At 45.4% G+C, this 16,870-nt stretch overlaps 1 protein-coding gene and 1 long non-coding RNA gene across 4 annotated transcripts; one reads left to right on the top strand and one right to left on the bottom strand.

The window, feature by feature from the left end:
* Positions 1 to 2,221: 2,221 nt before the first annotated feature.
* Positions 2,222 to 15,292, bottom strand: LOC120242596. Of its 2 annotated transcripts, XR_005531117.1 has the most exons (5): positions 15,235 to 15,292; positions 7,388 to 7,505; positions 4,413 to 4,511; positions 3,645 to 3,712; positions 2,222 to 3,010 (listed from the first exon to the last, which is right to left on the bottom strand). It is a non-coding gene; the product is annotated as an uncharacterized LOC120242596 (long non-coding RNA). The 2 variants fall into 2 exon arrangements; XR_005531116.1 differs by lacking the exon at positions 2,222 to 3,010 and having other exon boundaries at positions 3,040 to 3,712; positions 7,388 to 7,520; positions 15,235 to 15,287.
* LOC120242595 (WAP four-disulfide core domain protein 15A-like) lies at positions 14,930 to 16,624 on the top strand. Of its 2 annotated transcripts, none has more exons than XM_039248457.1 (3): positions 14,930 to 15,035; positions 15,178 to 15,325; positions 16,446 to 16,624. In XM_039248457.1, the coding sequence occupies exons 1-3, from the start codon at positions 14,942 to 14,944 to the stop codon at positions 16,447 to 16,449; spliced, it is 246 nt and encodes an 81-aa protein (XP_039104388.1). In that variant the 5' UTR covers positions 14,930 to 14,941; the 3' UTR covers positions 16,450 to 16,624. The 2 variants fall into 2 exon arrangements, with proteins under 2 accessions (XP_039104388.1, XP_039104387.1); XM_039248456.1 differs by having other exon boundaries at positions 16,450 to 16,624.
* Positions 16,625 to 16,870: the final 246 nt, after the last annotated feature.

The following is a 16,870-nucleotide window of genomic DNA, read 5'->3' on the forward strand; positions in this document are numbered from 1 at the left end:
GCTTCTATGCTGTAAAGTTACTCTTTTTCCTCTCTCTTTCCCTATTATTCTCTCAGGGAAAGAGTCACTCTGCATATCTTGCACTTAAGATACTCCTTAAGGAAGAGGAGGCTCAAGACATTCTTTGGAATTAATCTGTATGGGAGATTTGTCTATCTTCCTTGTAGTTTTTTTTTTTACTTTATCTATCTATCTATCTATCTATCTATCTATCTATATATCTATCTACCATCCATATTATATATGGACTTACTGACTATATTTTGGGTTGGTTTTTTTTTGTGTATGTGTGTAGCTCAAGTTGTCAGAAGGACACTTTTAATATTAAAAGCCACAATTCACAGTAAATATATGCAATTTTAAAGGGCTTATTCATTTATTTATTTTTGAGAGAGAGTTGGGGGAGGACCAGAGAGAGAGAGGGAGGGAGACACAGAATCTGAAGCAGGCTCCAGGCTCCGAGCTGGCAGCACAGAGCTTGACGTGGGGCTCAAACCCACGAACTGTGATATCATGACCTGAGCCAAAGCTGGAAATGACTGAGCCACCCAGGCGCCCCTTTAAAAAGTTTTTTTTAATTTTTTGTTTATTTTTTATTTTTTAAGATATACATTTTAAGTGTATAAACACCACATAGCACATATACCATACTCCTTTATAAAGAAGTTACTACAGCAAAGCAGACAGACCAGCAAAAAATGGAAACAGACTTCTGTCCATACAGAAGACAAGCTGGAGTTTCCAGAGTGGAGGGCAGAGGAGGATGGGCAAAACATGAATAAGACATAAAAACTTCTAGGTATAAAATAAATAAGTCACAGAGATGAAACGTATAGCATAGGGAATGGAGTAAATAATATTTAAAAAAATTTTTTTACATTTATTTATTTTTGAGAGACAGTAAGACAGAGCGTTAGCGGGAGAGGGTCAGAGAGAGAGGGAGACACAGAATCCGAAACAGGCTCCAGGCTCTGAGCTGTCAGCACAGAGCCTGACACGGGGCTCGAACCCATGAGCCGTGAGATCATGACCTGAGCCAAAGTTGGATGCTCAACTGACTGAGCCACTCAAATGCCCTACTAATATTTTAATAGTGTTGTGTGGCAACAGATTGTGAGGACAGTTACCATAGCGAGGATCACGTGATGTATAGAATCGGCGATTCACTATGTTGTGCACCTGAAACTAATATAATATCATATGTCACCTGGACTTCAATTAAAAAAAAAATAGCAGGATCTACGGGCTATGCAAGGAGATATAGGTTGACACTTACCAACAGGAGAATTTAACACACCATCCCTACAAGATGGTTCAAATGAACAACAAAAAATAAGGAGACAGAAAGTCAGAGGAGAGTATCCTTAAATACTTACTGTGTGCTGACATCACAGAGCCTGCTTGAGATTTTCTCTCTTTCCCTCTCTGTCTCTCCCCCACCCAAAAATAAATAAATAAACATTGAAAAAAAAATAAGTGAATCAAAATGTAAACACACAATCAAAAAGCCAGGAAAAAAAAGGACAGAGGAAACCAAAGGACATTTTAAAAAGTAATGATAATATGGGCAAAACAATACATTTATGAGGTTGAGCATAGGAAAACGGTAGCTCTGGTTATAAACCAAAATCTTTTAAAAAAACGTTTACAAAACAGCAATCTCTACCTACGTAGCTTTGATAAAAAGAAAGGAAGCAGAAATAAATGAAATGAAGCACCACAGTGGAAAATGCTGCCGGGAGAGACAAAATAACCCTGGGACCACTTGGCAGACCAGCTTCCGTCGTCACCCTTCTTGCCGCTGTCCTGAGGGTGAGCAGGCTGAGCGAGCACGACGCCGACAGGTGCTGCGTGCATGGTTGTTGTCAGGGTGAGGACCGAGGGGACCAGCGACAGTCTTCCCCGCTGCACAGCCAGGCTGTTATTTTCACGGCTGATGGGGAATGATGTTTTAGTTTAACAGAGCAGGGCTGGGGACAAATGTCAGGAGAATCTGAGCGTAGACTCTTTTTTTTTTTTATGTTTTATTTATTTCTAGGAGAGAGAGGGAGAGAGAGAGAGGGAGCGAGAGAGAGAGAGAGAGAGAGACAGCGTGAGCAGGGGAGGGTCAGAGAGAGAGGGAGTCACAGACTGAAACAGGCTCCAGGCTCCAAGCTGGCAGTCAGCACAGAGCCCGACGCGGGGCTCGAACCCACGAACCGCGAGACCACGACCTAAGCGATAGTCGGACGCTTAACCGACTAAGCCACCCAGGCGCCCCTGAGCGTAGACTCTTAAGGAGCTGATCTGTGAAACCAATCTGAAAAGGTTTTTCCTAAGTCTGCACCGAATCTCAGCAAAGACAAGCCCAGCGGAGTCAGGGGACAGCAGGGAAGATGCCCACACCAAAGTCACAGAGTTTCTCGGTGGCATCTTCCTCGTGCGGCCGCGAATGGACAAGTGCAGCCGGCCTGACGGGAGAAAGGTGGCGACCCTCAGGGCAAGGGTTTCGGTCACACCACCAGGTAAGCCACTGAGCGTGACTCTGATGGCAGCCAAGGACAAGGAGGCTGTGGAACGGAGGGACGTGGAAGAGCAGCGGCGGCCTGACACCGGCTGGTGCTCAAGTTTGCCCCACTTACCCCATCCTCCGTGGGCTCCCTCGGTGCGACACGCACCCTGCGGCGCCAGGCGGGCACTGGGCCTGACGGGGACCCGTGCGGCTCAGACCCCCTTCAAGGAGCCCCTCCTCACCCAGCTGCACATGCATAGCTGAGTGCTTCTCAGGCACCACCTTGGTGCTCGAACTGGAGACCCCCAGCCAGGGACAGGGTAAGGCTATGGTACTTGCGGCCCGAGGGAGGACTCCTCATGGAAAATGCCTGCTCCAGGGCTCCCGGTTGGGCCGGCAGAGACGCCGTCAGGTCAGCATAGCGATGGCCCCCTTGGTGTGCCCAGTCCTGCTTCTCTCTGCTACTTCCGCTGGTGGCACTTTGCAAAGGAACTTGCGCTCCCCCCTCTGTGTCAGCTCCTGCTCCGGAAAGAACCCAGTCTGCAAAATGTGGCTCCAGGATTTATGAAGATGCAGGCTCAGGGGGTATCATAAGAACTAGAGCGTCCAGACAGTGTGACCACAGCCAGAAACGCAGCTCCACAACTGTGTGATGTGGCCACGTGGCTGCCACCGAAGCCCCTGACTCGGGTGCTGCTGTGGACAGTGCTACTGTGTGGCCCTGGGGAGGAATGCCCCCTCATCCTTGCTGCTTGGGGTGACTCTAGGGGATCTGAAGTGCCAGGGGGACTTCGGATTTGCTGAATAGCCCTGGGTGTCGGGGGTGAATGACAGTGAGCCTGTTCAGTTCCTGCAGCGGGAAGCCGTCTCAGTCTCTCATCCAGACTCAAATATGGACTCAGAGAGAAAGGTGCCAAACATATAAGAAGGGAACTCCATATAGTGGGCAGTCAACAGACATCAGGTAGCCTCTCCACTGTGGATTTCCATAAGGTTCCAAAGTCCCCACGAAGCTCTTCAAGGTGACATTTGCAAAGGGAGTGGTATGAATGTTCCTGCCTCTGACACAGAGGCCATACTCCCTGGTCACCATGGGAATGTCCTGGTAAAATGACTTCTCTTCCTGAGGGAGACACCAAGTCAACTCTCTTACCAGTTTCTCCCTCGGCAGTCATTTATTTCACAAGGTCACTTTTAATAAACGTGATCACTTTTCTGCCCCTATAAAAAAGATGTTTTAATGTTTTATTTTATTTTTGAGAGAGAGAGAGAGAGAGAGAGGCAGAATGCAAGCAGGGGGAGGGGCACAGAGAGAGGGAGACAGAATCCCAAGCAGGCTCCAGGCTCTGAGCTGTCAGCACAGAGCCCGACTGAGGTCCACCCGTTTGAATCCTGGTTTACATTCTCAGCTTTTCCACACACTACACGATGCTTGGTCTTCCCGAGTCTGCAGCCTAGTGTTTTTATGAGAACACTTATTCAATAATGCCTGTCCATGGTCTTTTCCTCCTGAACCACAATAAAGCACGCCACTGCTGCCTCCGGGCAAGCTGACATCACATCTTGTTAGTCTATGTGGCCAAAGCCTTGGCCATCCTGTTCACTCCCCTCCCTGGCGGTGAGATGTGGCAGCCATTGGCTGCCAGAATAAATCCTCGCTTCTTCCTGTCTCTGTGTCTACTTTTTAGTCACTGGTCCTCACATCCATGCCAGTCTGTGTGTGCGCTGTTCCAACCATTCTCTAAACCACCTGCTGCCTCATAACTCTGCACGTAGTGGTGATGAAAGGGAGCAAGCATGATGGGAAAGGGGGGAAATGAGAGGTTGTGTGATATTAGTGAAATTACCCAGAGATGCCGGCTGACGTGCCCCCCGAGGGAGGCACAGTCAGAAAGTGTGTGGTTAATTGGGAACAGCTCACCTGCTACCACGCTTCTCCCAAAGGCATAGCAGTCTCCAGCTGAGGAGGGTTTTTTTGCTGAGATAAAACGCGAGGTCATGACTCCAGGCTCTGTGTGCTCTAGGGGGTTGAAAAGCCAGGGTCACTGATAAGGTTTGGATATGCTTTTGACCACTTCTAGGCTCCGCTTGTCCAGAATATCCTCAGATGAGGAGACTGTTCCAGCCAGCCATGTGTGTCTGTCTGAGGAGTTCAGCGTGACAAGCATCGTGCACAGACACCACGTGCTTCTCAGCTTGTCACAGATGCCCTGAGCCTAACCTTCCGCTGCATTTGGATTGGAAATCCCCTTTGACACAATCCAGATAAACACCCTCTTTCTGCAAGGGGAAACCCGAAGCCCAGGGGAGCCATCAAAGTTCACACTAGGGGTCAAGGGCACAGCTGGGCCAGGAACGACCCGTCCCGATACTATGTTTTTTCTCTTTCCATAGGATGCTGACTAGCTGACTAACCCTGGGGGACTGGTAGCCTTTCCGGAAAGACTTGTTGATCTCTTCATTCTACCTGAACCAGAAATCAAGTTCATGGCAGGCATTCCATGGCGACAGGATGATTCGAGAGACAAATAGTAGAATCAAAGATGTAGGTTTGGGGAGAAGATAAGAAGACATTATACAAAAGGTCGAGGTGGCCATTATCACGAGGCATTCTGCATCATTTTGATGTCTTCCCAATGATCTTTCTGCTCTTCTCTTACCAATTTACTCCTTACAGGGCAGAGAGAACTTTGCTGAGTCTCTTGGAATCTTTCTCAAGCAAGAAAGGTCCTAAGCAACCAAGCCACCCATTTCACAGTAAGGGAGGCAGAAGCCAGTGACAGATGGAATTGCTCTAAATCAGTGGTGGGGAACCAGTCTCTTAGGCCCAAATAAAAAAGGAATCATCTTTGTTTGTTTGTTTGTTTTAAGATTTTATTTATATATATATATATTTTTTAATGTTTACTTATTTTTGAAGGAGAGAGAGACAGAGCGTGAGGAGGGGAGAGGCAGAGAGAGAGGGAGACACAGAATCTGAAGCAGGCTCCAGTCTCTGAGCTGTCAACACAGAGCCCGATGTGAGGCTTGAACTCACAAACTGCGAGATCATGACCTGAGCTGAACTCAGTTGCTTAACCGACTGAGCCACCCAGGCGCCCCTTTAAGATTTTATTTTTAAGTAATCTCTACACCCAACGTAGGGCTCAAACTTGCAACCCCAGATCAAGGATCACAAGCTCTATCAACCAAGCCAGCCAGGTGCCCCAGAATCGTGTTTATTTTAACTTGTATTTAATTATGTTTTTCTTTCATTATTTCTTTAATTAAGATTGTATTTATTTTCGTAGATGAAATATCCACTTGTATTATTTTTTCTGTAGACCGCATATTCATGGTCCGTGCTCATTTTTCTCTTAGGTCATCTCCTTTCTTTATTATGTTGTAAACAGTCTTTCAATACATTATAGAATATGTATTCCCATCATATGTGTTTACTCCTATTTTTCCAATTTCTACCCTACAAAAGTTTTCTATATCTATGTGGCCACCTGTATTAACTGGCTTTCAGAAGATTGTCTCCATATCAGTGTTATACAAAACTGCAGTTATGTTTTCTTTGAGTATTTTTTATAGCTTAAAACCTTCATCATCTAAAACTTATTTTGAGTTAATGGAATGGACAGAAATCCAGTATTTCCCCTGGAATTTCTGATCATCTGTGTCAATATCATGTACCGATTTTTTTGACATTTCTCTACTGATGTGGAATTCTGACTTTATCATTTATAAATTCCTACAGGCACTGAATTTCCCTTTTTTTTCCCATTGATATGTGTCTGCAAGCCCCCACCATTACTAAATGTTCTAATTATGTTGGTGTATTTTTATGATAATTTTGGTTGTATTAAAATGTGTCATTGAACTGGGGTGCCTGGGTGGCTCCGTCAGTTGAGCATCGGACTTCAGCTCAGGTCATGATCTCATGGTTCGTGAGTCTGAGCCCCGCATTGGGCTCTGTGCTGTCAGCTCAGAGCCTGGAGCCTCCTTCGGATTCTGTGTCTCCCTCTTTCTCTGTGCCTCCCCCGCTCACACTCTGTCTCTCTCTCAAAAATAAATAAAAATTAATGTGTATTGAGCTTACTGTGGTCATCATTTCGCAATGCATATTTATATCTAATCATTAAGTTGTACATCTGAAACTAATATAATGTCATGTGCTAATTATACCTCAATGAAATAAAAAATAAAATAAAAATCCTGACAGTGTCTAGCACAAGGGGGAATATGTGTCATTGGGTAACTCCTTCTCCCACGATAATTTGTCATCAGTTTTATCTTGGCAAATCTCAAATGCTTTCTTTACCAGGTGGTATTTAGAATAATTTTAAATCATTTAGAAAGTCCAACCATTGGTTATTTCCTTGCAATGCATCACATTTATAGTATAAGAAATAGTGTGTCTGGGGTGCCTGTGTGGCTCAGTAGGTTGAGTGCCTGACTCTTGATTTTGGCTCAAGTCATAATCCCAAGGTTGTGGGATCGAGCCCTGCATCGGGCTCTGCACTGAGCATGAGGCCTGCTTGGGATTCTCTGTCTCTCTCTTTGTTCCTCTCCCCCACTTGCATGTTCTCTATCTCTCTAAAATAATAATAATAAATTATATATATAAAAAATAAATAGTGTGCCTGTTTTTATGAATGGGGTCTTATCTTTCACTATGTTTTCTCACTGGTTATTCAATGTAGGGAAGTTACCTTATCTATGAAATACAGTAATTTATTGTTTAAAATGGCCTTGAGAGTACTAGAAAAGCAGGAAACCCATTAAGGCCATTTCAGAAACCCTTTCTTTCAAGAGTAGATTGCACAAAGAACCCAGCATGTAATAAAATAAAGATAAAGAGTCATTAAAAATAGATGGAAAATTTTTAGACAATTTTGTGGATGGACTTACCAGCTGAAGTCAAGTGGGAGGCTTCTACTTGAAATAGGGCTCTTGTTATGACAACATTAATTGCAACGGGAAATTCCAATTAGATTTCAAGCATGTTGCTGAAAATGTTCAATGGGCTCTAAAAGTAAACAAACTGAAAATCAAAACAAACGCCTCATTTAAAAAAAAAATGACCTTCAAAATAAAACCAAGAGTTGAAGCTCTCCTGCTGAGAATCTGGAATCTACAGATTAGGACACCTTTAGGTACTATGAGTAAAAGAACCACTGGAAGAACCAATGCCTCATAGAGACTGAGATGCAGCAGCACCTGGGGGGCTCAGTTGGATGAATGTCTAACTTCATGAAGCTCAGGTCATGATTTCATGGTTCGGGCTTCGAGCCCCGCATCGGGCTCTGTGCTGACAGCTTGCTCAGAGCCCGGAGCCTGCTTTGGATTCTGTGTCTCCTTCTCTCTCTGCCCCTCCCCTGCTCGCACTCTGTCTCTATCTCTCAAAAATAAATAAATGTAAAAAAAAAAAAAGATAAAGAAGGACAGCTAACCAAAATCTCCTTGATGCTGCTGATTTCAGGGAGGACTCAACACCCAATCACATCCTTTCCTTAACTGTCCTCGATGAATACAAGTACTGGTCCATCATACCCAACCCTGGATTCTTCCATGTTGGTACTATTAACATTTTGGGACAGATCATTTTTTTTTTGTGGGGATCAGGGCTTTCCTGTGGGTTGTCGGATGCTTGGCAGCATTTCTGGCCTCTGCCTACAAGATCCTCTCCTCTGTGGGGTGACTAAACGTCTCCAGGTATTGTCCGACGTCTTCAAGTGGGGCAAAACTGTCCTGGTTGAGAACACATTGGATCCCTCCAAATACCAAAAACCCTCAAAGACTGAAAAGTTCTGACAAGCCCAAGTCCTTTCCCATGTCCCAGCCCATGAGCATTACTTTAGAAAGATCACCATCATTCTCCCAGGCTGCCTGTTAAACTGTGTGGAAGTCAGCATCACACCCAGTTTGTAGGCTCCATGAAATCAACAGTTGATTGTTCCATTTTTTTCCAAACATTCCCTGCAGCAGAAGTAGTCTTTGAGGTCAGTCTTTGATGTTTGTTCCCACCCAGGAGGCTTCTCCTTAGTTGTCTTTTTCCTGGAATCTCTCAGGAGTTTGCTAGTTGTAAATCAGTAAACTAGTTGGCCTGTCGCTGAGCCTTTTACTCTCATAGAGCTGCCAGCTTCCTCTTAATTGCTTACCATCAAAATCTCCATTTTCAAGAGCGCCTATAAGCTTGAACTCCCTCATGTTCTGTTTCAAATAAAGTCAGTTTTGGGGGGAGAGCTTCAGAGCACTCTGCTGTTATAGACTGCCTCTTCCCTTGGGCAAAATCTCTGAGCTACATCTACAGAGCTGTGTTGGAGATAATGTTCAGTGTGGCTTGTGGGTAAAGAGCCCAGAAAATAGGTCATTGTTTGACACCACCCTCCACCAGAGACTCAGAGTTCCCCAGAACTACCTAGTTGTTGCTGAGACAAAGAATCGGATACCATCTCTCCAGGGCCTTTGTGCACCCCAGGCTTAGAGGATTGAGTATCACTATAAGCTTGGTTACACTTGAGCCACTTTCCAGGACCTTGCAGGCTCTGTTCTAGTCAGCCATGTGTGTCTGTCCCCAGGCATCCAGGTTCTTTGCAGCTCATAACAGACACCCCACGCCACAACCCTACATTGAGTTTGGAGTTGAAATCCCCGGTGACCACCCTCCATGGTGTTTTGAATTCATATAAGGTCACTATCGGGAGGCTTTAGTGGTCCTGTCCTCTGTCCACAAGCCAATTTTCATGGGTCAAAGTAAAGGAATGCTCTTTAGGACTTTCTCACATTTGCAGAAAACTGCCCTTCTCTAAATAAGTTGGAAATATTCTCTTTGCATCCTTTTTCAATATATTAATAAATTCGTCCATGGCGGCAAACATTCCTCACAGACTATTGGGCTGTAGCTGTTTAGTATTTATGCAGGAAATTTTTTTCTTTCTTTTTTTTTTTTGCAGGAAATTTGTTCATTAAAAAATTAATATGGGGCACCTGGATGGCTCATTCGGTTGGGCATCAGACTCTTGATTTTGGCTTATGTCATGATCTCACAGATCAAGCCCTGTGTTGGGAGCCTGCTTGGGATTCTCTCTCTCTCTCTCTCTCTCTCTCTCTCTCTCTCTCTCCTGCTCTTTTTCTGCCCTTCTCCACCCCCCTCTTGGTAAAAAAAAGAACATTTAAAAAAATTAATTTTGTTGTTTAGGTAGATTTACCGAAAAGAACTCAATAAGGAAACCAACACTCTCATTTCTTCATCCAATGCTCATTCCCATCACAATTAAAACCTGTTAAATTCCTCCCATCCTTGGAAAATACCTCTGGAGCTCACCTTACCCACAGGTACAGCCCAGACTCCCATTCCATTGCAAATTTGGACTCTTTGAAATGACTACTTCTGTTCTCTATCCTCCAACTGACAACTCAACACAATTGTATTAATCTTCTGTAATTAAAGTTACTCGGAGCAGCTGAAGACAGTAAAGTTTTGGGCACATGTCAGTCTTTATTGTGATGCACCTCACAGCCAGTTTTGCAATTGGTGCATTGCTGTTTACATCTTGAAACCTTCTTTCTTTGGCTTTCATTTGTCTTCAGTGTCTTTCTAATTTTATGACTGGTCCTCCTCAGGTAAAACCGAATGATCTCAAGACCATTTTAAAACAAGGAGAAGTGGGGCGCCTGGGTGGCTTAGTCGGTTAAGCGTCCGACTTTCGCTTAGGTCATGATCTCGCGGTTCGTGGGTTCGAGCCCCGCGTCGGGCTCTGTGCTGACTGCCAGCTCAGAGCCTGGAGCCTGTTTCAGTCTGTGACTCCCTCTCTCTCTGACCCTCCCCTGCTCACGCTGTCTCTCTCTCTCTCCTAGAAATAAAAAAAAAAAAAATTAAAACAAGGAGAAGTACAGGGTTATATTTGTGATGGAGTACTTAAATATTTTTAATTTTTTAAATATTTCTTTATTTATTTTGAGAGAGAAAGAGAGGGTGAGCAAGGGAGGGGCAGAGAGAGAGGGAGAGAGAGAATCCCAAGCAGGCTCCGCACTGTCAGCACAGAGCCCAAAGCGGGGCTCGATCTCACGAGCCTGAGCCGAAATCAAGAGATGGACGCTTAAACCAACTGAGCCATACAGGCACTTCTGTGATGGAGTATTTAAATGATGGCATCATGGTAGGATTCGTTTTGTAACCTGAAGTAAGTCTCTTTTCTCTGGACTGAGTTTCTGCTGTAAATACAGAAGGCTTAGCATGATGCTCTGAGCGTTGATAAAGATTTGCTGGAGCTTATAGGGGAAAACGAAGACCGCTGACATTGTATCCCTTTGCAAAGTCCCTGGGGACTCTGACAGTGTCCCCTATTGGGCAGGAGTGAGGAAGTCGGCATTTACTGATAAGCTAAGAAAGGGTAGGGTCTTTTGTAACTTAGGCTGACCCCTGGCACACACAGCCAAGGGAAGGCATTCATGAGAAACTCAACTCAGCTCTCAGCCAAGGCTTTCCTGGCAAGATGAAGTCCGACATCTTCGTCCTTTCTCTGCTCCTCATTTTTGAGAAGCAAGCAGCTATAAAGAGACTCAGTGGTGAGTGTAGGAGGTGAGCTTGGGGGGAAAGCTAGTCAAGGAGAACGGGTTTTAAGGGTTTTCTGGGTTCTAGGAGAGAACTTCTTCAGGTACATATTCTTCTCCCTGATGGGAACTAATTCTTCCACAGCCCAAACCACAGCCCTTTGGGGGAACACCATGAGTTGTTGGGGAACAAGTGGGCGGTGATAAGAGACGGAAGGGAGCTTTGGAGACTATTGAGTCCAAACATTCTTATTATCAATTACTAAATGGATCAGATGGATTTCCCAAAAGAGAACAAGGTCCACACTATTCTGGACAAAAAGACAGACACCAGGCTGGCTCCAAAGACCGTGTTATAGATTTACTTTAAAGCAAGTATGTGACAGTAATCATAATCAGACACAAAATCTTAATCAAGATCAAAGGCATGGCCTATATACAGTGCCATGCCAGGCCAATATCAAGAAGAAGAACCATTCGTGGCACCTAGGCGGCTCAGTCGGTTAAGCTTCCGACTTTGGCTTGGGTCATGATCTCGTAGTTTGTGGGTTCAAGCCCTGCATCGGGCTCTGTGCTGACAGCTCAGAGCCTGGAGCCTGCTTCAGGTTCTGTGTCTCCCTCTCTCTCTACCCCTCCCCCCTCACACTCTGTCTCTCTCGCTTAAAAATAAACATTAAAAAAAAGAAGAAGAACAAGAACCACTGAATCATATACAACAAGGTGGACACCAAGATAGACCCCAAGATAATGACTGTATCTGAACTGAATTGTAAGTACATGACAACCATCATAATCAGCCATAAAATCCTAATCAAGATTAAGGATGTGGCCAATATGTAAATGGAGCAGCAGCAGGCCTGTATTCAGAGACATGTACACAGCCCCAGACACAGGTACATCCCACACGTGTGTGTGGGCTTCTAGATTCCCATGAATTCTCATGAATAGGATAGAATCTTCAAAACCTCCTAGAAGTCTCATTCCCCACTTCTTCCTTTTAGCATTTGTGCTCAGCCTCTAAGCATCGCCAGTTGATCTCACTGTCTGAAGAAGCCACGATGTCAAAAAAAGTGACCCAGGGAGAGGTCCGACCACAAGAAGCAAGCTCTGAGTCAGGTGAAATAAATACAGACTCTTTTTATGAAGTTGCAAGGTCAACTAGTGACAATTTCCTGGAGATGCAGTTTTGAGTAGTATCAAATCTGTTCTCTGTGTCAGCGACTGCCACTCTACTGGTCCTCAGAGCTACCGCAGCACAAGTCCACTGTGTTGAAGGCCGGGCCTGCTCCAGCAGGTCCAGGGGTCCCTGAATGATGGACAGTGTCGGCGAGAGAGAGAGTGAGAGAGCCCCGAGATTCTTTCTGATCACCAGGTAGGCATTTCTGTCCTGTCGGTTTTGGTGTCTTTATTTATAGGTTAAATGATAACACGACACCAGAAAAAGGAATTTTTACAATGGATAACTCTTTGTGATAAGATGCTTTGGAAAGTGTACAGAAGCAGGTTTTACAGAAATATTCTTGCAGAATTATTCCAATTATAGTGAGGTTAAGTAAATCTTATAACTAAAGAATTAGCAGGGTATTCTTAGTAAAAGACAGGATACATATTTGTTCTAAGTTAATAACGCTAAGGTTAGGTCATAGGTTAAGTGTATAGATGGGCTAAGAGTCATTCTGTCTGGCTCTCAAATGAATGTTTCTGAGTTGGTTAATAAGTTGTTTGTGGAAACCTATTTGATGCTGAATGTGTGAAACCATGGAGGCCCTAAATGTGTCAGCCTTTTGTTTGTGGGTAATGCTTTAGCTACTCTTATCTACCCTCATCCTAGACACCTGTAAGGGAGGGTGTTTGCAGAAAGTAGGCCTTGGGGAAGGGACTGCCATCCATCACCAGTTAGAAGAAGGTGTAAGTATTAACTTAAGTTCTGCCCTTATCTGTACCTTACCTCTAAATTACGCTCTTTGTCTCAGGGCCAGGCTCAATTGTAATTCTTGTGTCCTTAACCCCCTAAGTCTTGGATCTGCAAGGCCCATAGGAAGAGCCTTTTGACAATCATCCACAGAGCTTTCATCTAAAATCTCTTTTGCAAAGGCAGGAATATGCTTTTCCTTATGAGGTATCTGTGTTCAGAATACTGGTCCGATATGGAATATTGTGAGGCCTGGTCAATACCAGCATAACATGAGCCAGTAGTAGCAGGAGAAACCAGTTTTCATTTCTCATGGCAGGAGCTGTGCAAACACTGCCATTTCCCTGCTGTGACTGCCATCCAGAGAGGCTGGTGCGGCACCCGGCACCACTGGCCCCGAGGCTACGGCACAGCCAGAAAGAAAGGGATGGGAATGGTGCAAGTCAAATTGCCACAGCACTCCTTCTTCTTGCCAAGATCCACCTGTCCTTCCTGAATAAACACTTCATGGATTATTGCAAGCCTTTGGTAAATTCTAAAGTCCTGAAAAGGTTGATTTTGACAATATTTGTAGTATTCGGCCAGCTTTTAGGAAGGAGCGGCTCTTACTCCAGCATTCTGCAAGTACTTACCTCTGTAACAGGGATTTTATAGAGGCTTGCTATCGAATTAACTAATTAACTTCTAATCCTGTACCATTATGTTTTTTTAACCATTAATAGATAAATGATTTTTTTACATATTCTACTGCTGATGTGAAGATCATCATGATTTCCCCTTTATTTGTTAACAAGGAGTATCCTACTGACTTTTGAATGTTAAAGCAACCATATATTGTTGAAATAATCCCCCACTTGTTCATGATGCATCACTATTTTTATATTTGACAAAATTCACTGGCTAATGTTTTGCTTAGGATTTTTCCCTTATAGTGAGATTGGCATATAGTTTCCCTTGCATGTCAGAACCTTGTCATGTTTTGGTATCATAAAACTGCGGTGAATATCAAGGTTCTTTGAAAACAGAAAGGTTCAGAGTGGGCGTGTGGGACTCCAAACAGAAGTCTTGAGAATAAAAGTGCAGACACTTTAAGTTACTTCCTGGCCTGTTAAACCCATCGGAAAGGATCTTTTTTTCTAAATTTGGACCGAACCTCACGGAGGACAGGCTAAGCTAGAGCTGGAAAGGAAGATGCACAGTGGCAACAATGGCAGGAGGGAGTGACAAGATCGCACTGGAAAGAAAGGAACAGTTGGACACAGGTGGTGCTTCCGACCCTTTTCCGCAGCTCTCTGCCTTCCACAGCGATCCCGAATCTCCCATGTGTATCCATAAACCTGTTTCTTCCCATCGCTTTTGACCGTATCAGCAAATGAAGTTTATACAAGGTCGCCGAGGCATAAAGACAGAAGCTGTGGTAGAAAACATTCATCATACATCTTATAGCTCTGTCTCAGCAGTTCCCAAAGTATTGATAGTCTCCATAAATCTAGATATTATCTTGCTAATCGCTCATTTTCTTGCCTTGTTTTTGTGCCTGTGTGTGTTTCAAATGTTCATTTGTTCGAAGTAAGCTCTTCAAATGTACCCATTGTTGAAATCCACAGAGAGGGACGGGTTTTACATCGTTCCGGACGCACAGTGAGAAGAGCGGAGTTTGTCAGACCTAATGAGAGACCCCCTCCCCGGGAAAGCCAGTTCCCTTCTGCTGCCTCAGAATCCACTCCATAAAGCAAGAAGTATTAGGGGACAGGCCAGCCCAGACCCTCCCTAAAAAAGACGGAGCCCTCCTGGGCTCTCAGAAGTTTTGCCGAAGGGTTCTTGTAGCGCCTCTCCTAGGGGGTGTGGGGAAGGAAACCGCTGCTATTTTCTGGTCCCTTGGAGGCACCCGTGACCTTGGACCCTGGGAACCAGAGCTCCCCCTGCTGGCGGGCCCCCGTCAAAGGCGAATTAAGCCAGGAATCTGCCCGCACAATGCGCACACACTTGGCGGCGCCATGAAGCTGCGCGGCCTCTCCGCACCCACTGTGACCCTCCTCCTCCTCCTCTGCCTGCACACGGCGCGGCCCGTGTGGCAGAGGCGGCAGCAGGGTGCGTGTGTCCGGGCGCAATGGGCTCGCGTGTGGCCAGGGTGGGGGAACCTTCTGCGGCGCTATCCCGGGGACCTGCTGGCCTCGATGCTTGGCCGCGGCGCTCCGGTGCCCCCGCCTCACCCTGTGACTTTTCTCCCCAGCTTTAAAACTTGGATATTGCCCAGAGTTTTTACTTGAGTGCCCTTTCACCCTCTTACCTCTGTGCAAGCTCGATCGGCGTTGCCCCGGGACGAAGAAGTGTTGCTTCTACAACTGCAGGAAGCAGTGTATGGAGCCCTTGCTGGTGAGGTGAGACCCCCGCAACCCCCTCCCATTGCCCCCACCCCACCTCCCACGTCCCCCAGCCCCGCATCTGCTGCTCTCGCCTTTGTCCCAGGAATGTTCCCGAAGAACACGGTGTTCCGAGGGAATCGAGAACCGTCAGTGTCCTTAGAAACCTTCGAGATTAGAAATTTGTCTCTCAGGCCCTAGCAAAGGACCCCCAAGGCCTCCTTCCTAGGAAAAGGCACTGTTTAATTTCATGTAATGGACATCACTCTTTCTTTCTTTCTTTCTTTCTTTCTTTCTTTCTTTCTTTCTTTCTTTCTTTCTTTCTTTCTAAAATTTGTAGTGTTTATTTACTTTTGAGACAGAGAGAGAGAGAGAGATAGAATGTAACCAGGGGAGGGCAGAGAGAGGAGACAGAATCTGAAGCAGGCTCCCGGCTCCACACTGTCAGCACAGAGCCCAATGCAGGGCTCGAACCCACGAACCATGAGCTCATGCCCTGAGCTGAAGTCAGGTGTTTAATCAACTCAGCCACCCAGGTGCCCCTCCTTTCTTTTGAATGGTGGGGCCTTTTGGATTAGATGATCCCAAGCCCCTCTACTGTTCCTGAATTTTTAGTATGACTGTTTTCAATTGCCATTGTTTTTTTCTTACAGCTTAATAATAGTGAATCGGGGTTCCTGGGTGGCTCGGTTCGTTTGAGTGTCAAACTTCCGCCCAGGTCATGATCTCACAGTTGGTGGGTTGGAGCCCCGAGGGGCTCTGTGCTGACAGCTCAGAGCCTGGAGACTGCTTCAGATTCTGTGTCTCCCTCGCTCTCTCTCTGCCCGCCCCTGCTCATGCTCTCTCTCAAAAATAAATTAAAAAAAAAAGTTAAAAAAAATTTTTATATTAGTGAATCGCTTTCCTCTCCACATTTAAACTGTGAGGTAAGGGGTCCTAAGATTCTCATTCCTCAGGATGGCTCTCCTGGAATTCCCTCTCCCCTGTCCCTGATTCCTAGGCAGCACCTCTCAGTGCTCCTGGGAAGAGAGTAGCAGGCAGGATTCAGGCCCTGGGTGGTCTGGGGACCCAATCTATGTCCCTGCCCCACATACGGTTTGCACCTTCCCACATCTCTGATTCCCTCCTCTCTCCCCAGGTAGAAACCCCTTCTTCACCAGACCTGAGAAGACCCATGGGACAAGCTGAGACTCGGATAACTGACCCCCAGTTCCTCTACGCTCTTCTCACTCCCCAAACTTTCTTTCATCAAGAGTTAAATGCTTATTAAAATGAGAACAACAGAAAGAAATAAAGTGTTAGATATTTAAAACTACATGAAAATCTGTGACTGCCGGATGTTCCTCTGCCCACCCACCCCCACCTCGCTTCTCTGTCTTCAGCCTTTTGGGGGGATCCTCGAGAGTTGGTAAAAAGGGAAGAAGTCACTGTTTCACATTTCATTTTGGTCGGTTCTTGCACTTCTGTTTTTTCTGATATGTTTCTCTCTGGCAACGTCTCCTGACCTGCAGATTTTTTGTTGGTCAATTCCAGGGGCATTTTTGAGTCATATCTTCTGGGTCT

Source organism: Hyaena hyaena, unplaced genomic scaffold (assembly GCF_003009895.1).
Source record: "Hyaena hyaena isolate Hyena2069 unplaced genomic scaffold, ASM300989v1 scaffold_312, whole genome shotgun sequence".
Classification (NCBI taxonomy): domain Eukaryota; kingdom Metazoa; phylum Chordata; class Mammalia; order Carnivora; family Hyaenidae; genus Hyaena; species Hyaena hyaena.